Below are 22,108 nucleotides of genomic sequence, written 5' to 3'. Positions count from 1 at the left end.
CATGCAAAATTTAAACCAAGAATAAAAGATAGTAAGGAAATAAAATATTAAAGAGCATTTAAGAGGTCAAATTGTACATGTAGTCCTTGACTTAGAGCCACAATTGACCCCAAATTTTTGTTGTTAAGTGACAGACTTGTTAAGTGAATTTTGCCCCATTTTATGAACTTTCTTGCCATAGTTGTTAAGCAAATCACTGCAGTTAAGTTAGTAACATGGTTAAGTGAATCTGGCTTCCCCATTGCTTGTCAAAAGGTTGCAAAAGGTGATCACATGACCCCAGGACATTGCAACTGTCACAAACCAATTGTAAAGCATCCAAATTTTGATCACATGACCACGGGAATGCTGCAGTGGTTGTAAGTGTAAAAAATGGTTCTAAGTCACTTTTTTCACTGACGTTGTAACTTCAGTCACTAAACAAATGGTTGCAAATAGAATTACCTGTATATGTGATGCCTTAATTTTTCATAAAAATTTCTCATAAAAATTTCAATTTGTAAAATGACTCAACGTTATCAACTGTGCTTTTCACGCTAAAGAACAAGGAGTTTCCATGGAGACTTAACTATTCCTTTCCAGAATGAAGGATTCTTTGGGACTAAACCTCAGTATTTAATCCCAAATATTATTGTTTGCCTCATCCCTGGGCTTTATTTTGTTTTATGACATATCAAATCAATACATCCCACATCATCTATGCCAAAACAAAGCTCAGAGATGCATATTGCTTGAACAGCTACAGACTCCTGGAACCTCTAGTTATTGAAAGAATTTGATGTGAATGGAGAGGTCACATCAACAGCATGCTAAAGAGAAAATATGAGGAATGCAAATCTTGTTCAGTGCAGTTTAACACATCTTGTTTATGCTTTCTTGAAGGGGTGAACACCATGCTCGACCTATTTGCTGGAATTAACCATGATCTAGGAGGCCATATGGATTTGCCAGATGGCCTGATGTAATTTAATGGCATTTATTCTAACTATGAAGTAAGTGATAAACATAATTAACATTCCTTTAGCTCCTTACTGGATTGTCTTTTATTAGTTTCATTTTTTTTTCCAGATATTGAAAGGTAAGTTAATACCTTGTTATGGAAACACAGATGCCTGCTAATTACCTCAGAAGCTTGAATGCTTCTGAAGCAGAGATCCTCTGCTAGATTCCTATTTACCTGATGACCCCCACTGTGAAGATTAATAGACAAAGCACTAAATTATAATGAGTGTGTCAGATCTCAAATATTTTTCAGGTTCTTTTAATTAGTATTAAGAGATACAGAGTATGACCACAACAATTACAATATATCTGTCTTTCTTTGCCATAAGTAAGGTATCTTGCACAATGTGTGCTGCCTGCTTTATTCCAAGCTGTAGTACATCAAGTGGTTGAAATCAAACAATCAGAAAAAAAGCCCCACAAAGGAATAACTCTCATTATTTGAATGGTTTACCTTTTTAATCTCCTGCCAATGATTGTTTAATGACTTTATTTCACAGGAAGCTATTTTGTGATAACTATAACTTCAAAGAATGTTTATCTTTGGTGAACTTACCTGCTGCTAGCAGTTAAAATCACATGATTACAGCAAGATAACAAAAGAATGTTACACAGCTTAATTGTGCTACACTTCCTATTTTATATGTACAGTATAGAAGAAATTTCAGATTTTATTTGTGAGATGCAGAATTTATTTTGAACAGAGAGTTCAAATGCCTGCACTATAATATGAATTTCCAAAGAAGAGTTATCCTAGTACTTTCAAGATATTAGGTATCTTAAGAGATGTGAAAACATTCTAATAATCTCCACAATAAATCAAGGGACCCATCAGAATCAGTTTATTGGGTGAAGTGGAAATTATTAAAATGAATTGTCAAGATTTAATTTAACAGCGAATATAAACTATTAAATAAAAAGAGCATATTAGTTTAGCTGCAATGGGATTTCCACATTAGTGAATAGAAAACAATATTGGATACTGATCCCCTTCCACCTTAGTGCAGCAGTTTTTTGGAGACCTTCCCAAGTAAAGATAGTGAAGGGTAAGGCTGGTAAACAGATGGAATGGGAGATCTAATGATCGGCTGCCCTTCTCTTAGAGTCCTACAGTATCTCCTTCCTTGAAATAAAGATTCCAAGACTTCCTAATGCTTCTTTGATGTTATCCAAAGAACTTTAGAATATCCTAAATTACATCCTGATATTCTATTTTAGCTCTATTTATACCTTAAATTGTATGGATTACTTTACTTGTATGCATGATATTTCCATTCTTGTTAGCTCTTTTTTAATCCCTCTTGCTCAACAAAACTAATGCTTTCAAATTTAGAAGTTCACCAGAGTTCAAAACTCAAAACATTTTATGATATTTTGATTCTTTCTAACAAATGTATTACATGGGTTAAATTTGGATTAATAGTTCAGTTTCTTGGACAGACCCATATATGTTTTTCCTCCTATTTTTCCCCTCAAAGAGGGTATTGATGGGGTTTAAAAAGGGTGGGAAAAGGGACCAACTATTCTCTCAAATAGCACAATTGATAAACAACTCTTTACAATAAATAGAGGTTGTTTCTAGTTAAGTGGATAAGATTATAGTCTAAAATCAAGAAGCTAAAATCTCCTCAAGAAGGCTGCCTTGGACCCAGCTGTGTTGAATAACTTTCGTCCGGTCTCCAACCTTCGCTTTCTTGCGAAGGTTGTTGAGAGTGTGGTGGCGCATCAGCTCCCTCTGGTCCTGGATGAAGCGGATTATCTAGACCCGTACCAATAGGGTTTCAGGCCCGGGTACAGCAGGGAGACGGCATTGGTCGCTCTGGTGAATGATCTCTGGCGGGCTCGGGACAGGGGCTGCTCCTCTGTCCTAGTCCTATTAGACCTCTCAGTGGCGTTCGATACCATTGAACCTGCTGCAGCGTCTCAGGGGATTGGGAGTGGGAGGCACAGTTTTTCAGTGGTTCTCCTCCTATCTCCTGGGACGTTCACAGTCGGTGTTGACGGGGGCAGAGGTTGACCTCGAGGTCTCTCGTTTGTGGAGTTCCTCAGGGGTCGGTCCTCTCGCCTCTCCTGTTCAACATCTACATGAAACCGCTGGCTGAGATCATTCGTGGTTTTGGAGTTGGGTATCATCAGCATGCCGATGATACCCAGCTTTTTATTTTGATCCCAAACCACCCTAGTGATGCCCTCGATGTGATGTCCCGTTGCCTGGAGGCAGTTCGGGTCTGGATGGGGAGGAACAGACTTCAACTCAAACCCGACAAGACTGAGTGGCTGTGCATACCGGCATCCCGGGATATTCAGAACATTCCATCTCTTTCCATGGGGGGTGAACTATTACCCCCCGTAGATAGGGCTCACAACTTGGGGGTCCTCCTAGATTCACGGCTCACTCTGGAAGACCATATAGTGGCTGTGACTAGGGGGGCCTTTGCCCAGGTTCACCTGGTGCACCAGTTGCGGCCCTATCTAGACCAGGATGCCTTATATACGGTCACTCACGCGCGCGTGACCTCTCGTCTGGACTACTGCATGCTCTCTACATGGGGTTGCCCTTGAAGACCACTCGGAGGCTCCAACTGGTACAGAATGCAGCCGCGCGAGTTGTGTTGGGAGTCTCCCGATACTCCCATGTTACACCTCTGCTCCGTGAGCTGCATTGGTTACCAGTTGTCTTCCGGGTGAGATTCAAGGTTCTGGTAATGGTGTTTAAGGCCCTACATGGCATGGGTCCGGAGTACCTTAGGGAGCACCTGCTGCCGGCATCAACTTCCCTCTGCCCTGTGCGCTCCCACAGAGAGGGCCTCCTCAGGGTGCCACCGATCAGAGAATGTCGATTGGTGGCCCCCAGGGGGAGGTCCTTCTCTGTGGGCGCCCCAGAGCTATGGAATCGGTTGCCGGTTGCGCTCCGGATGGCGCCCAACCTTTGCTCCTTCCATCGTGATCTGAAGACACTCTTATTTGAACAAGCCGGCTTGGCCTGATGGGGGATGGGTTGGGTTTTTATTGTCATTTTTAATATATGTATTTACTGTTTTTAGTTGGGCATATGTTTAATTTTTTTTAACTTTTGTATTTTTGTATTTTTATATATATCTGCCCTGTTCACCGCCCTGAGTCCTTCGGGAGAAGGGCGGTATATAAATAAAATTATTATTATTATTATTATTATTATTATTATTATTATTATTATTATTATTATTATTATTATTATTTCAAGTTAATGATAATATTGAGCCTTTCAGTAGTATAACAGAAACAATACTTCCCAAAGCAATTGAGACAAATGCAGATAATCTATATTTCAGTCATATTTAAACTGTGATTAGATTATAAATTTTACAACTATTCTTGAGACACACTGCCAAAGCATTTGGGAGATGGAGCCACATAGCTCAGTGGCTTTGGGTCACATGTCAGAAAATCTAATAAGAGAATTTTGCTTTGTTGAGTACGACCTCATATCAGACAAAAAAGAAGAAGTTTTCTGGTACCTCCTGCATACATAACAGCCAGCATGATTGATGAGATCCACGCTATCTCGCTATATGATGTGCTAAAGATCTCTTGTATCTCTTTGAAGAACACTGTGATGGCTTTAGGGAATGCATAGGAAAATCCAATGGAGATGAAAGCTCCAAAGACCACGATCCAACCCCATCCTCCATCAGGGGGAGCATATTGCGGTGCTGTTGTTGAAGTTGGCATTTCTTTTTTTTTTTCTTGTCACTATACTGTAGGGAGAAATAAAATGTTGACATAGTGTTTTAAACAGCTGTTTTCCTCTATAGCACACAGTCACTGGAAATTAAATATATTACTAATTTCAAAAAGCTGTTATTTCTCAACACATGAACTGACAATTTGTTGTTAAGTTGCCATCAATGGATGATTAAGTACAACTACTTGTCTATAACACCCAAGGATGCCTTCAAAAGTGGGAGTAAATGAATCTTGGTAACTGCTAAAATCTTGTTAAGTAGCATGTGATTTTTGCATGTCATTGATCTACAATACAAAAATATTATTTGACAATTATAGATGATAAAGGGATTCTTTTATTCTGCTAGTACCAAATTGATTATTTCTGGCAAAGTAAGATTGGCTTATTCAATTGGAGTTTCTAGTCTATATGTGATACGAGTCTACCATCTCAGCCACTGCTTTATGTTTCATTTTAAAAATATCTTTATTTCAAGGATAATGATCAGATACAGCTGAAACATTATTGCATTAGGAGGCTACGCAATATCAACCAATATGAATTTCCAAATGTACTTGTTGAGCCATTAATAAACTTCTATGTTATTGCATTATTATGCATTCCAGGGCAGTGTTTCAATATATTAAATAAAAATAATGCCATCAAGAGCCATGCAAAGCCTGGTTTTATATATCACACTTTGGGGATGTGCAATGCTTTCTATTTGAAATAAGACAAGTGATTTGGAATGCACATGGACATATACTTTGCATCTGTCAGAAAGCCTCAAAGTGGATCTAGAGAGCCATGTTTTGGCACAGAATGATATGAAACTCAAACTGTTGCAGTTTGCAACCATAGCCAATGGCTTAGAAACTGAGCATAATGACAAGTTTAACAAAGGAAAAAAGGCTAAGCAAAGCATCACTTATTTCGCTGTTTATGAGCCACATTGCTAAATTCTTATGAAATGGGAGTACATTACGCGTTGCTTTCATAATGTAACAAATCTCTTGGGAAAAATCAAGACACAGAGTGTTCATAACCAGTTTTTTTTTGAAATCCCCATGACTTGTAGAAGCATGTTACCTCATAATTATTTAAAATACAAAGTAATTTACAACCTAATTAAATCTGAAGAATCTTGTCTACACTGTTCTGTTTTTTCATATCAGTAATATGCAAGTTACTTAATAAATACTAATATGTGGTTTTAATACAAGGTGCCATTTAGACTAGGTGATGATATCACAAAAATATCTGCTGGTTTCTGTGATGCCTACATAACATATGCACAAAATGTTTTAGATTTTTGTCATGAAATGTGATTTTCACAGCAATTGGTTGATCAGTGCCACCCTGAATTCATTTGACTTTTATTAATCAGCTCCTCTACTTCAACTTGCCTTGTGAATCTATAAAGCCAGCAGCAGTCAAATAATGATAAATACTTTTGAAATTGGACGTACATATTTTAATTTTGATACCAAATTCTTCATTTTGTATCTATGTATTATAAATTATTGTTACTGATTTTGGGCTTTCAGGATAGACTGCCTGAAACAAGGAGACAAGAATTAGGAAGAGTAGCAATAGGAGCTTCATAATCCCATTATATAAAATTGATTCCAAATAGTTGCTCAACTATTTCTTGACATACATAACTTTAGCAATTTTACAATAAGGGATATATTTGAAAAGAGAAAAAAAAGGTCAAAAAATGGAAAAGTCCAATAAATATATTTATGTTTCCAATAAAATAAATAGGTATTATATCATCTCAAGACGTACTCTAGTACTGAAGGGTGCTAGTAGTACTGAATAGTATAATATGGCCAGAAGTACTATTAATATTACTGTGTATATTATAACAGTACAACATCACTATCAAAACCTATTTTTCTCAATTATAAATATGTGGAACAATTTTTTTATTGAATCACTGCCATTTATATCTGTGAATTCTCACAGACAAGCTAAAATGAAGAGGGCTATGCATAAAGGGTAATTCACTTCCATGAAGATTCAAGTGAAATACCCACTAAACTGCTTGGTAAAGCAACGTGCACTCTCATTTCTGAGAGTCACGCAAACTTGTTACTTTGAATTATTCTTCTTTATATTCCTCTTATCCTTCTGCTCCAGAGCTCCCCATAGGGGTTCCAGCCTGGCCATCTTTGGCAAACACTGGGGGAATCTCTGCTGCCTGCACAAAACTGGCCAACATTCTACACACCAAAATTTTCTACACACTTTCAGGCAGGATAACCTCAGTGCTGTCCTGAAGGTTGAATGGAGCCATCTCACACACTAAGGGCACAAAGTGGTTGAAGAAGACACAGTTTGGTTAGTGGAAGTACATTGTGTTACTTCTTTGTTCTAACAAAGCAAATCACACCATTTTTATGGCATTGAAGCAATTTTGAATGTCTTTGAATATAACCATCCACATTTTAATACTGCTTTTAAACACTTTTCTTCTGTCATCAGCACTTAATATATAATCTGTCTGCTAATGATGGCACTCTGCTTGTGAAATATCTACCTAGAAATTGGTTTCTGACGCCTTGTGTCCTCTTTTCAGTACCAGGTATGAAGCTTTTTTATATCTCCAGGATCTTAAATTGTGAACATTTTATTTGACTTTTAGATCTAGCACATTTGTTTTGCACTGCATTTTTGCAACTGTTTGTGGGGAGTGGGGGTGGGATGGGAGGAAGTTTTTTCCCCTCCCACTTTAGTGTTCTTTGTTTTAGCAAATAAATGAACTGCTTATATTAAAAAATTCCCTTTATGTCCAGATCCAGAAAAATGATTGCTAATGATTTCTAATTTATGTACACAAGTGGCAGCATTTTATCATAGAAGTATTTTCCACATGAATGATGGTTAACAATCAGGGACAATAAACACGAGGCCATAGAGCCAGGAATGGACACCAAAATTCAAAAAACACCACAAAGATATTTCAGTTCTCTTGATTTTTTTTTTCAATTTGATTAGATCAAAGACTGGTTTTTATTTTTTCCCCAATTTGTCTTTTACTGACAGCTACTTGTTGTATCAGATGAAAGAATATCATGTGGAAAACTGACATCTGACTTTTTTGTCCCTAAAACAACCAATGTGAAAATTAAGACTGTCAGGAGAATAACACTGCATGTGAATCAGTCCACTGGAGCATCCATAGGAATCAACTTTTCTATTTCCATAAGCCCTTGCAGGCTAATGAAGAATAATTTTTTCTCTTGTTTCCTCTGGTAGATAGGATGACTTCCATTTACTAAAAGATCAGAAGACACCTTGACACCTAATGGGAAAATTAAGTCTCCAGTAATATTGTAAATCATAATTTAAGAACAATTGCAAAATCACAAATGGACCGTTGTATTATTTTATTTGAAACCCTCTGATTGAACAAAAAAGAACAGTAAGAGAGAAACAGAGCAGTATGTGCAAAATATTGTTATTTTAAAAAGTAAAAATATCACTAATAACTGTTTGAAGGACAGTTGCATAGAAAGGACTACTGCATGTAAAGACTGGAGGAGGTAATAGATACATTTTGGCACATGCTAAGCAACTTACAATACTCATGTTAGATTCTGTGCAAATATTGCCTTGAGTCTGTCTTATCATGATTGAATAATATGAGTACCAGCTGTATCAGGGTATATACAGTAAATGCAATTTGGATCCAGCTTGAAAATGTGCAAATATATATAGCAAATGCAATAAGTCTGGTAGACAAAGACAGGTAGCAATATGTACACATATTCAGCCTTTAAAAGGGGTGAAAATGGCAATAACAAGATCAAAGGAAAGGTCATGAGAAATACTTCATCTTGATATCATGCACTGTAAATTTTAGTCAATCATAGTCAACCTGTTTAGATTGCTCTTCTTCAAATACTTCATTAATATTCTCTGCTTGCCAAGTGACAAAGTCAACCCTCAGTGCAATAAATAGCTTGTCAGGAGAAACTAAAGATGCCTAACTGTCTGTCTCATTTTCTTGGATTTATTAGTTCTATTACGATAATATCCTATATTGAATATTCATGGGTGCCTTTAGATGTGAAAGTTTAATATCTGGCAAAACTATCATACAAGCTGAACCAAGACTACCTTTCTGAACAAGCATTTGGACAGACAATGCACGTCACACAATGTAAATGAAATTAAATATAAAAAGCCCTAGAAAACTAGAAATGTAATTATTCGGTATTTATATTGAGAAAGAAATACTACAGATAGTCCCTCATGTATGACCATTATTAAGATGTACAGAAAATGTATGGCCTGATATAAAGATGTAGAAGCTGTTATATATATAATGTAATATAAGGAAACTTTATAATAATAATTTAAAATGCTAATTATAACAAAGAAACTTAAAGCCAATCTGAAATCCAAGAACAGCAGACCAGCTAAATACAAGGCCAACTTTTCCCTATGGTATACCATGGATTGATTGCTCAAGAGCAACCTTCAACAACTATCCATAATTCAGCTTCATCAATGGCAAGGAAGGATTTCTTCTCTAATCTTTAATTATAATACTTTATTCTATGTCTGCTAAATGAACTGTTTGATTCAAACTTAATTTAATTTTATGGCAATGCTAATAATGGTAATGTTGATTATTCAAAAGTCTTTGTGGTCTTCTCTAATCTTAATATCAAAATATCTTATAAATTTTATTCTATTATCTACCTTGGCCTTTTTAAGCAGTAGCCATGCTATAAATGCAATTAGTTATGAATTAATGTTTTCACCCAAGGTTGTCAGAAATAGTTAGTTTAAGATTAAAGCTGACAAAATATCATTTTTTCATTCAAATATTTTCTGAAAAGCTCAGGCTCCAAAATGATTATAGAGATTTTCTATATTTGTTTTAATACAGTTTGTTCACCATAGTTTTATGGGTCTACCTATTACTTGTCAGTAAGACAGAAATTCTGATCCATTCTAATTGGTCTTTATCAACATGAATCACATCAACCAGTTCTGTCGCAATGGATTTGCAGGAAAACATTCACAGAAATATTTTAAAAAGAGAAACATTATAGATTGGTTGAAAAATATTGACTAACAAACTCCATGAAACTAAATAAAAAATTAAGAGTTAAATTGTTAGGAATATCTGAGTTTAGAAAATAAATGCAATTTTTGTGGATTATGGAATATTTTACTTGGGGTGATAAACTTTGAAACTGAACATTAATATATTCCCCTCAAGTCTTGACCATATAAAACATTCATTAGAAGTATCTATAATCTAACATTGACTTTCCAGGTTTTGTGGAATGGGGCAAAGACAGATGTAAATACACAGCACAGAAACCTTTGGTATTCCCCTATTTCCAAATCACTAAATTAATATATTAATACATTTATACATAGTACTTTCAAATATCAAGATGACTTAATCTGTCACTGTAAGAAATTGCAACTTTAAAAAGCAACAAGCACTCTTCTTTCTGCTTTTAAGTAAGGCCATTTTTATTTACACAGGAGAGCATTCTCTATCATTAGAGAATACAAAAGATGAAGACCGTCCTAATCTTTTAGGAATGTCAGAAGAACTCCCTCAAAGTTTTACAAATTACATCTGTATTTAATTCTCAGGCCAAATGTGAGCAGCATGAAAAGAAAACACAATAACCCACTCCTCCTGCTGTTCTCAACAAATACTGTTCAGAACTTTGGTCCCTCTGATTCTGGAAGCAGATTATTGCCATCATGATATGTTTATTGTATTTATTCATCAAATTTATATGGCTACCCATCTCATTTACATGCAAGCCTGATCACCCTTAACTCCTAAGGGTAATAGCCAGCACAGCCAATAAGAAGGCACACTGGCAGCTGTAGTGACATGGCCGATGGATCATGGGGCTCTGCACCCGACAGCTGATTTTGCCCTGCCAGGGGACCCTAAATGAGTCAAAAGTTGCCCCAGAGAGGCGACAAAGAAGGAGGGGCACCTCAAGGATCGCGGAACAATGGCAGTCAATCTGCTTGATCCAGGGGAAGCCCTCCAACCTAACAGAGGACAGGTTAGCTGCACATCAGTGTCTAGTTCAAGCTACCAGCAGCCAAAGTCCAAATAATAATAACAGTGAACAGAGTGCTTGAAACTGGGTGAGAATATCGATTTTCTCTCTTCTATTTTGTAACTAATTTTCTGGAAAAGATCCCCAGAGCAAGATATCCTCTGAAAGTGAGGGAGGGGACTAAATCCCCACCCCTCCATAGATGGAAGTGGTGAATTAACTTCTAAGGGGGAAAGAAATATACTGAAATGAAATTAATAACACTATAGTCTGGATAAATCTGAAAATTAAGAAAACCATTAAGATTTTACACCTTAAAGAGTTTTGATGAAATTATAAATAATAATTTATTTGTTTGAAAAAGTTGGAAAATAAATAACTACTGACATCTAGTGGAGAATCAGAGCATAGAACAACAGCAACTCTGACTCAGAAATTGGCAAGACACTCAGAAACAATGAATAATCTGTTTCCTTGAACTTTAATAACCTTCAACCAAATAAAAAACAGCTGGGAACAAGGAAAGAAAACATACTGGGCCACCTATAAGCTTAAAAATGTCTGCAGAAAAACAAAACTTTAACTGTTGTCTAAGCTCAAGAACTGTTTGTAGAAAAACTTTGATTCTTGACTAATATTCTAGGGGGGGATTTACTAGAAGGCTTCAAGGTGGTTAAATATTCTGGACTGCAACTCTGACTGGTTGCTAATTGACCCCTGAATAGAAGAATTGTTATAAAATACTGCTTCACTGATGCCTTGACAATTGGAAATGCATTGGATTACAAAAACCATATATAAAAATAAGAACTATATAAGATTTGGTTGTTTGGATTTTGAGATTGGGTGGTTTGATAAGGCTAATTACAGAGACTATGGTACTGGTGAAAGACTATTTGGAGGGAGGAGACGAAATGGATATTGCATATTTATCTAAAAGGGACAGGAAACCACATTTTTATTATTATTATTATTATTATTATTATTATTATTATTATTATTATTATTATTATTATTATTATTATTATTATTATTATTATTATTATTAAAATTTTTATACCGCCCTTCTCCCAAAGGATTCAGGGCGGTGTACAGGGCAATAAATATCAAAATGTAAATACAAAAGTTAAAAAAGAGTTTAAAAGAATTAAATAATTATGCCCAATATAATACAATAATAAAAGTATGTTAAAACTAAATCAAACCCCAAACCCATCAGACCAGGCCAGATTGTTCAAATAAATAAGTTTTTAAATCGTGCCGGAAGGAGCGAAGGTCGGGAGCCATCCGGAGGTCAACCGGCAAGCGGTTCCACAGGACTGGTGCACCCAATGAGAACGCCCTCCCCCTGGGGGCCACCAATCGACATTCCCTGATCGGAGGCACCCTGAAGACGCCCACTCTGTGGGAGCGCACTGGACGGAGGGAAGTTGATGCCGGCAGCAGGTGCTGCCATAGGTAATCCGGACCCATGCCATGTAGGGCTTTGTAGGTCATAACCAGCACCTTGAATCTCACCCGGAGGGCAACTGGCAGCCAATGCAGCTCACAGAGCAGAGATGTAACATGGGAGTATCAGGAGACCCCCAACACAACTCGCGCGGCTGCATTCTGCACCAGTTGAAGCCTCCGGGTGGTCCTCAAGGGCAGCCCCATGTAGAGAGCGTTGCAGTAGTCCAAAAGAGAGGTCACGAGCGCATGAGTGACTGTACGCAAGGCATCCCGGTCTAGATAGGGCCGCAACTGGTGCACCAGGCGAACCTGGGCGAAGGCCCCCCTAGTCACAGCTCCTATATGATCTTCTAAGGAGAGCCGTGAATCTAGAAGGACCCCCAAGTTGCGAGCCCTATCTACGGGGGGTAATAGCTCACCCCCCATAGAAAGAGATGGAATATTCTGAATATCCTGAGATGCCGGCACGTACAGCCACTCAGTCTTGTCAGGGTTGAGTCAAAGCCTGTTCCTCCCCATCCAGACCCAAACCACCTCCAGGCAACGGGATATCACGTCGAGGGCATCACTGGGGTGGTTTGGGGTTGAAATAAAAAGCTGGGTATCATCAGCGTACTGATGATAACCAACTCCAAAACCATGAATGATCTCACCCAGAGGCTTCATGTAGATGTTGAACAGGAGAGGCGAGACGACCGATCCCTGAGGAACTCCACAAACAAGGGGCCTCAAGGTCGACCTCTGCCCTCCTGCCAACACCGACTGCGAATGCCCCAGAAGGTAGGAGGAGAACCACTGAAGAACTGTGCCTCCCACTCCCAACCCCCTGAGGCGCCGCAGCAGGATACCATGGTCGATGGTATCAAAAGCCGCTGAGAGGTCTAATAGGACTAGGACAGAGGAGCAGCCCCTGTCCCGAGCCCGCCAGAGATCATTAACCAGCGCGACCAATGCTGTCTCTGTGCTGTACCCGGGCCTGAAGCCCGATTGGTACGGGTCTAGATAATCAGCTTCCTCCAAGAACAGAGGGAGTTGATGCGCCACCATGCTCTCAACAACCTTCGCAAGAAAGCGAAGGTTGGAGACCGGACGAAAGTTATTTAATATAGCTGGGTCCAGGGCAGGCTTCTTGAGGAGGGGTCTCACCACCGCCTCCTTCAAGGTGGCAGGAAAACTACCCTCCCTCAGAGAAGCAGTCTCGTGTCCCATCCCGGGCTGCATAAACCAGCCAGGAGGGACACGGGTCCAACAAACACGTGGTGGAGCTCAGCTTCCCCATGATCCTGTCCACATCTTCAGGAGTCACAGGATCAAACTCCTCCCAGATAATATTGACAAGACTGCCCTTAATATTCCCTTCTGAAAAATCTAGCCTGGAACATCAGAGATCTGCTGGAGTAATACTCCAAGACAAGACAAGTACTTTTCAGAAGGAAATGGGCCACACAAACAAGTGAAGCCCCATTTGTGGAATGCAGGCAGCATGTAAAACCACGGCCCCTCTGGTCTGCGGAAAAACCTCTCTCCGCAGAACTGCTCCCTGGTGCCAAAAAAGGTGGGGCCCTCTGTTGTAAAAAAATCAATAAAAAGAGTTGCCTACCCCTGGGCTAAGGGGCTGCTCTGGCTGCTGCAATTGGACAGCCCAAGTGGCAGAGAAAAGTTGGTGAGCGAAGCAAGCATAGTCAGGCCACTTCCCACAGCTGTGAGAGAAGACACCTTGAGGGCAGGGTAGGACAGCTTCCTTCCCCAGGAGGAGCTGGCAGGCCAGGTGGCAGCTTCCAGGAGCTGGGAAGAAGGAAGCTGAGCTTGTTCCAGATCCTCATGCACTGCAGTGGGGCAGCTTCACCTGGGGCTGGCTGCTCCTCCCCATGGCTCCCAGCATGTGCCCAGAGGATTCTGCCTCCCGCCTGCTCGCTCAGCCTTATCTATGCTGAGACAAAGACACCACGTGGAGAAGTGGCAGGAGAGGAGGGGAAGGGAAGGGAGGAGAGGAGGACACCGATGCTGTGCCTTCCTCACCTGCCCGCCCATCCGCCACCACAGCAGCCTCCACCACCTAGAAGCAGCACTGCACGGGAGCCTCCGCGTCTCAACCAGGCAGGAGGGCTGGCTCCCAGCCAGGTGACTGGGCAGGCAAAGGAGGACAGAGGAGCAACACCACATCCAGGTCCCCAGCTTGGAGATGTCTCGGCCGATCATGCTTTTAGATTGCCTGTTCCAGCCAGCCACTTTTGAGGGCAGATACGGGTTGTCAATTGAAAAACACAGGGAACAGCAGCAAGCCGCATTGGCAGGCGCTGGGTCACACCTCCCACTTGGTGAAGAGAAATCACCTCAACAGGTCTTAAGTGGAGCTACCAAATCTGGGCTGCTGATATCCAGTAGGTGAGAGAAGGTCTCACAAAACAGGACAGCCACACACAGCAGAGGCGAAGCTTGGGGCCAGAGGGGAGGCCGGGCAGATTGTAGACACTGGTGGTGGTGCCAGTGCAGAGGGCACTCACACGTGCGATCACCCTCTGGCCCTGAGCAGTGCCTCTGCTGTGCACATCTGTCCTGCTTGCGTGTGCATTCACCCTCCGTGCTGGTGCTGCCATCAGTGCCCGCAATCTACCCAGCCTCCCTTCTGGCCCTGAGCATCGCCTCTGCCATGTGTGGCTGTCCTTTCATGCGTGCGTTCGCCCTCTGGCCCCAAGCAGCGCCCACAATCTATCTGGCCTCCCCTCTACCTGCTTTATGCAGCTCCTCCTGGGGGCCCCGCACCCGTTAACCCTTCTGTCACCATGCAGGGTAAGGTGACTGCCCCCGCCCCCACCCAGATGCCCTCACCTCCTCCAAGCATTTTTTTACTAACCTGCTTTCAGCTGCATTCTGTTTCTCCGTTCCCTTCTCAGCCTTCCCCACATGTTTGTGGGACTATCGGTAAAAAAGAAAAGAAAGTCCCATGGAACTTTTTTTTGTGCCACAAACACTGAAGGCTGAGAAGCGAAGGGAGAAACGGAATGTAGCTGAAAGCAGGTTAGTAAAAAAATGCTTTTTAAACTTTTTTTTACAGCGCTGTTCAACCGGTCCTACGTGTACCACCAGCCATGTGCTCGTGTACCATTAGTGGTATGCATACCACTGGTTGTAAAGCCCTGCAATAGGTTTTAAGTAACAGTTTCCCACCCAAAACCTAATTATTAGCCTGGAGACAGCACAGAAATCTAGGTCAGACATTAATTTATTTTATTATTATTATTTATTTTATTACATTTATATACCGCCCTTTCCCGGAGGACTCAGGGCGGTTTACAGGGTAATTAAAAACCAAAAATACAAAAGTTAAAAACCAAGTTTAAAAAAGATTAAATTTATCCCTGTATAAATAAAACCCCAATTAAAATAAATTAATCCTCAGCCTGGGCCAGAGAGCTCGAAGAGCCAGGTCTTCAGGCCCTGGCGGAATGAACGGAGGTCAGGGGCAGTCCTCAGCTCCACTGGCAGCTGGTTCCAAAGGGCAGGCGCCCCCACTGAGAAGGCCCTATCCCTGGGTGTTTACTGCCGGCAATCTCTTACCGGTGGCACCCTGAGAAGACCCCCCCCTGTGGGAGCGCACTGGACGAAGGGAACTTGATGCCGGCAGCAGGTGTTCCCTCAGATATCCTGGACCCAAGCCATGTAGGGCTTTATAGGTCATCACCAGCACCTTGAATTTCACCCGGAGGGCAACCGGAAGCCAATGCAGCTCGCGGAGTAGAGGTGTTACATGGGAGTATCGGGAGACCCCCATCACAACTTGCGCGGCCGCATTCTGCACCAGTTGAAGCCTCCGAGTGGTCCTCAAGGGCAGCCCCATGTAGAGAGCGTTGCAGTAGTCCAAACGGGAGGTCACGAGCGCATGAGTGACTGTGCGTAGGGCATCTCGGTCCAGATAGGGTCGCAACTGGCGCACCGGGCGAACCTGGGCAAAAGCCCCCCTGGTCACAGCTCCTATATGGTCTTCAAAATTGAGTCATGAATCCAGGAGGATGCCCAAGTTGCGAGCCCTATCAACGGGGGGTAACACCTCACCCCCCCATCGTTAGAGATGGAATAGTCTGGTTGACCCGATATGCCGATATGCACAGCCACTCAGTCTTGGCGGGATTGAGATGAAGCCTGTTTCTCCCCATCCAGACCTAGACTGCCTCCAGGCACCGGGACATCACGGCGAGGGCATCGCTGGGTTGGTTTGGGGTGGAAAGAAAAAGTTGGGTATCATCAGCGTACTGATGATACCCCACCCCGAAACCATGAATGATCTCACCCAGCGGCTTCATATAGATGTTGAACAGGAGGGGCGAGAGAACCGACCCCTGAGGAACTCCACAAATGAGAGGCCTTGGGGCGGATCTCTGCCCTCCCGTCAACACCGACTGCGAGCGGCCCAGGAGATAGGAGAACCACCATAAAACGGTGCTTCCCACTCCCAATCCCCTGAGACGCCGCAGCAGGATACCATGCTCGATGGTATCAAAAGCTGCTGAGAGATCTAATAGGACCAGGACAGAGGAGCAACCCCTGTCCCTAGCCCTCCAGAGATCATTCACCAGCGCAACCAATGCCGTCTCCATGCTGTATCCAGGTCTGAAACCCGATTGGTACGGGTCCAGATAATCAGTTTCCTCCAGGAACAGAGGAAGCTCATGCGCCACCACACTCTCAACAACCTTCGCCAAAAAGCGAAGGTTGGAGACTGGACGATAGTTATTTAAAACAGCCGGGTCCAAGGCAGGCTTCTTGAGGAGGGGTCTCACCACCGCCTCCTTCAAGGCGGCAGGGAAGACACCCTCCTTCAAAGAAGCAGTTATTACTGCATGGAACCAGCCTCGTGTCCCCTCCCGGGCCACATAAGCTAGCCAGAAGGGGCACGGATCCAACAAACAGGTGGTGGTGCTCAGCCTCCCCATGATCCTGTCCACATCATCAGGGGAAACAGGGTCGAACTCAGTCCAGATAACATGCTCAAGACCGTCCGATTCCTCCACATCAGATTCCTCCACATTAAGCAAGTGATCAGATATTAAGCAAGTGATTTAAACAGTTGTGGCCAATACATTACAGGCAAGTTGATCAGATGAACAAGAATGGTCAGGAGAGTAGAACCTTAGCCCCATGAAGAGCCTATAAAAGTACTGGAAATGCTTAGCTTTGAGAAAATAAGATGGAGGAGGTTTTCTTCTAATATCAAGATGTCAGACAGAAAAATGTTACCTGTTTTTTAGCATGTGTAACTAATTATTATTATTATTATTATTATTATTATTATTATTATTATTATTATTATTATTATTATTATTATTATTATTCCAAACCCATTTAACCATGGTGATAGCACCTCAAGTGAATTCTATGCCAGATTGAGTATCACCCAGCTCAACAAAACTCACATTGACTACTATGGCTCTTAGGTGTTCAGGGAAAAATATGTGACAGGGATCATCTCCCTCTGCTAGGCAACCAAGGCATGAAGTTGACAAGTGACTGGAAGACAAATGAAAAAATGAAAAATCTGGACAAAGGAAGAAAATTACTCAAAGAAAATTACTCAATTATGGAAGCTTGTTATAGATCTGAACCAACAAAAATGGATTTCAAAAGCTCATGTTCAAGATTTGGAAGGAGAATCACCTGGATATTGAAATCAATGAACAAAGATTTATGTACCAGAGGCATGTTATTTTTGAAGCACAAGCTCTTCACTAATGCAGAATTACAAGAGATTGCAAGCAGAGCAGCACAATATCAAGGTTCAAGTGTAACTAATAATAGAGATAATTTAGAAGTGGAGCAACAACTAGTGGAGAAAAGGAAGGGAATCAGAAAAGAAGTGGATGAGGAACAAGAAACGAGCTGGATTAGATCTTGAAGAACCACAGCTAGAGCCAAATTAGCTGAGAAAATTAAGACTCAGATGGAAAACATGGAAAGAATTCAATTGCCAAAACTGAATGAAGTTAATAAGAGAACATTGGCTAAATTATTGAAGAAAGTGAATTAACCTGCCCAGATTATTCCAACAGAAACATTAGCCCAAAGAAACTAGATAATGCATGCAGCAGCTTATATACTACTGAAGAATTAGACTTGAAAATTGGAAAGAATGGAGCAATTAAGAGAAAACCAAAATGGAAAATCCATCTGGAGTTAAAAATAAAGAAGTTTCAATTGGATTTAAGTAATTTGAAGAATTTGAGGCAAGGAAACATGAAGAATAAAAAAATCAGAATTAGCCTGACAAGAAGATATGACCTGGAAAATAAGGAAATTGCAGTTGTAGTTGAAGAGCTGAAAAAAAGAGTTGTGGCTATTGCAGAGAAAATAAAGCCATGTGATAACCAAATAATGCCATTTCAGCAAAATTCACAATTTTGAGGAAATCATTTCTATAAAACCTTGAAAGTGGACATGGTGCTACCACAAGTGAAAAACGAAAATACCCTAAATTTTTGGAAGAATTTGTGGGAAAACAACAAGAAGCACAATAAGAATGCAAAGTGGATCAAACATATTGAAAGCACTATAAATGTGACTAGAATGGAAGATGTTCACATAGCAATAGAAATGGTGCAAAAACAAGCAAAGAAGGTCAAGAACTGGAGTGCCTCTGGTTTAGAGGAACTGCATGGATTCTGGTTGAAATCACTAACAAGTGTGCATGCAAGATTAGCAAACCAGATAAATCAGGTTCTGGAAACACCAGAAAGTGAAAAATGGCTACCAACCAGAAAAACTTTTTTTTTATTCAGCAGGATGCACAAAAGGGAAATACTGTAAATCTGAATATTACAGGCCAATAAGTTGCCTGCTGACAACATAAAATTGTTGCAAACCAAATTTATGAATATTTGTAAAACAAGGATTTGCTGCCTATAGAACAGAAAGGGTGCTGTAAAAATTCAAGAGGAACCAAAGACCAATGATGATTGATAAACTGATTTTGAAGAATTCAAAGAAAAGACTAACAAATTTGTTCGTGGCCTGGATTGATTATAAGAAGCATTTGATTCTGTTCCACACAGCTGGATTGAAAAAATGCTTAGACATCTTTGGAATTAGCAATAACATCCATAAATTCCTGAAGACTTCCATGAAGGTATGGCAAACTTAAGTTGATGGCCTGTGGAGAAGAACTTGGTGAAGTTGAAATCAAACGAGGAATCTTCCAAAGCAATTCATTGTCACCTCTGCTATTTGTACTTTCCAATGGCACCACTAACAAGCATTCTGAACAAGACAAACTGTGGCTGTGAATTAGCTAAAAAAGAGTTGAAAATTTGCCATTTCCTCTACATGGAAGATTTAAAATTGCTTGGAAAAACAAAAGCTGAATTGAGCTCACTGCTGAAAAGCACTGAGGATTTTAGCAGGGACACTGAAATGCAATTTGGCATTGATAAATGTGCAACAATTGCTGTTAAGACAGGAAAAACTGTTGAACTTGATAATGAAGAGTTGATAAAAGCAATAACATCAGAAGAAGGGTACAGGTACTTAGGGGTTTGGAAGCTTCTGACCTGTTAAACAATCAAGTCAAGGAAGCTATTTTAACAAAATACGTAAAACAAATCCAGAAAATCTCGAGATGAATGTTGAGTGGAGGAAATATCATAAAGAAATTAACACCTGGACACTACCTGTAATATGATACTCAGCTGGAATAATTTATTGGACTCAGCTAGAACTTGATAACTTGGACCAAAAAAATTTCTAACGACAATGCACCATGCTCTGCACCCAAAAAGTGATATTGATCAATTGTACTTGGCAAATCACAGAGTGGCAGAGCACTCTTACAGGTGAAACAAACTGTGGAAGAAGAAAAATATTATTTAAATGATTACATAAAGACAGCAAAAAAGCCTTTGCTAAAGGAGGCGAACAAAGGAAATTTATTGAAAACAATGAGATTGAAAGCAGAATATCAAAAGGAAACAACTGAATATATAGTTTCTAACTGGAAAAAGAAGCCTATGCACAGTCAATATTTGAAGGACATTTAAGAAAAAGTATATAGAAAGCTAACATGGAGCTGGCTTAGTTCAGGGGTGCTGAGAAAAGAAACTGAAGGCTTCAGTTTGGCTGCCCAAGAACAAGCCTTGCAGACTAATTCCATAAAAGCAAAAAATTCAAGATGTCAGTAACAACAGCAAATCTCATTTATGCAATGGGAAAGATGAAACAGTGGATTATTTTATCAGTGGATGCAGCAAGATCTCACAGACTGATTATCTACAATGCCATGTTAAAGTTGCTAAAATTATATTTTGGAAGCCTTGTCAGAAGTTTGGGTTTAAATGCAACAAAAATTATTGGGAATACCAAGGTGACAAAGTTCTTGAAAATGAACAGATCAAGATTTTCTGGAACTTTCAAATCCAAACATACAGACATCTGGCTTACAATATGCCTAAATCACTATTGTAAAAAAGAAAAAAAGTCTGGTACATTGATAATACAGTACCATAAAGAGAAACAGCTCAAAATAAATAAGGAAATATTGTGATCTGCAAATTGAAGTTGAGCAATGGTAGAGAAAGAAATCAATAATTGTGTTGTTGTTGTTAGCTGCGAAGTCGTGTCCGACCCATCGCGACCCTGTGGACAACATTCCTCCAGGCCTTCCTGTCCTCTACCATCTTCTGGAGTCCATTTAAGCTCACGCCTACTGCTTCAGTGACTCCATCCAGCCACCTCATTCTCTGTCGTCCCCTTCTTCTATTGCCCTCAATCTTTCCCAGCATTAGGCTCTTCTCCAGTGAGTCCTTCCTTCTCATTAGGTGGCCAAAGTATTTGAGTTTTAGCTTCAGGATCTGGCCTTCTAAAGAGCAGTCAGGGTTGATCTCCTCTAGGACTGACCGGTTTGATCGCCTTGCAGTCCAAGGGACTCGCAGGAGTCTTCTCCAGCACCAGAGTTCAAAGGCCTCAATTCTTTGGCACTCAGACTTTCTTATGGTCCAACTTTCACTGCCATACATTGCAACTGGGAAGACCATAGCCTTGACTATACGCACTTTTGTTGACAGGGTGATGTCTCTGCTTTTTAGTGTGCTGTCTAGATTTGCCATGGCTTTCCTCCCCAGGAGCAAGCGTCTTTTAATTTCTTGGCTACAGTCCCCATCTGCAGTGATCTTGGAGCCCAGGAAAATAAAATCTGTCACTACTTCCATTTCTTCCCCATCTATTTCCCAGGAATTGAGAGGGCCAGATGCCATGATCTTGGTTTTCTTAATGTTAAGTTTCAACCCAAGTTTTGCACTCTCCTTCTTCACCCGCAACAAGAGGCTCTTTAGTTCTTCTTCACTTTCTGCCATTAGAGTGGTATCATCTGCGTATCTTAGGTTGTTGATATTTCTTCCGGCAATCTTAATTCCAACTTTTGTTTCATCTAGCCCTGCCTTTCTCATGATGTACTCTGCATATAAGTTAAATAGGCAGGGGGACAGTATACAGCCTTGCCAGACTCCTTTCCCAATTTTGAACCAATCAGTGGTTCCGTGTCCAGTTCTCACTGTTGCTTCTTGATCCGCATATAGGTTTCTCAAGAGACAAATAAGATGGTCTGGTACTCCCATCTCTTTAAGAACTTGCCACAGTTTGTTATGATCCACACAATCAAAGGCTTTAGCATAGTCAATGAAGCAGAAGTAGATGTTTTTCTGGAACTCCCTAGCTTTCTCCATGATCCAGCGTATGTTGGCAATTTGATCTCTAGTTCCTCTGCCTCTTCGAAATCCTGCCTGTACTTCTGGTAGTTCTCGATCCACATACTGCTGAAGTCTAGCTTGTAGGATTTTAAGCATGACTTTACTAGCATGAGAAATGAGTGCAATGGTGCGATAGTTTGAACATTCTTTGGCACTGCCTT

At 40.7% G+C, this 22,108-nt stretch overlaps 1 protein-coding gene across 2 annotated transcripts in view; it reads right to left on the bottom strand.

Annotated features, from left to right (window-relative positions):
* SLC16A7 (solute carrier family 16 member 7) overlaps positions 1 to 22,108 on the bottom strand; it is a 151,235-nt gene that overhangs the window by 47,163 nt on the left and 81,964 nt on the right. The window contains exon 2 of one of the 2 annotated variants that reach the window (XM_083366466.1): positions 4,500 to 4,739. In XM_083366466.1, coding sequence (XP_083222592.1) covers positions 4,500 to 4,713 — 214 coding nt within the window. In that variant the 5' untranslated portion in view covers positions 4,714 to 4,739. Of the gene's footprint in view, positions 1 to 4,499; positions 4,907 to 22,108 lie in introns of those variants that run through there. The other variant, XM_083366467.1, reaches the window with a different exon arrangement.

Source organism: Vipera ursinii (assembly GCF_947247035.1).
Source record: "Vipera ursinii genome assembly, chromosome: 6".
Taxonomy (NCBI): Eukaryota; Metazoa; Chordata; class Lepidosauria; order Squamata; family Viperidae; genus Vipera; species Vipera ursinii.
Note: the sequence above shows the minus strand (reverse complement) of the source record. Positions and strands in the feature narration are given on the sequence as shown.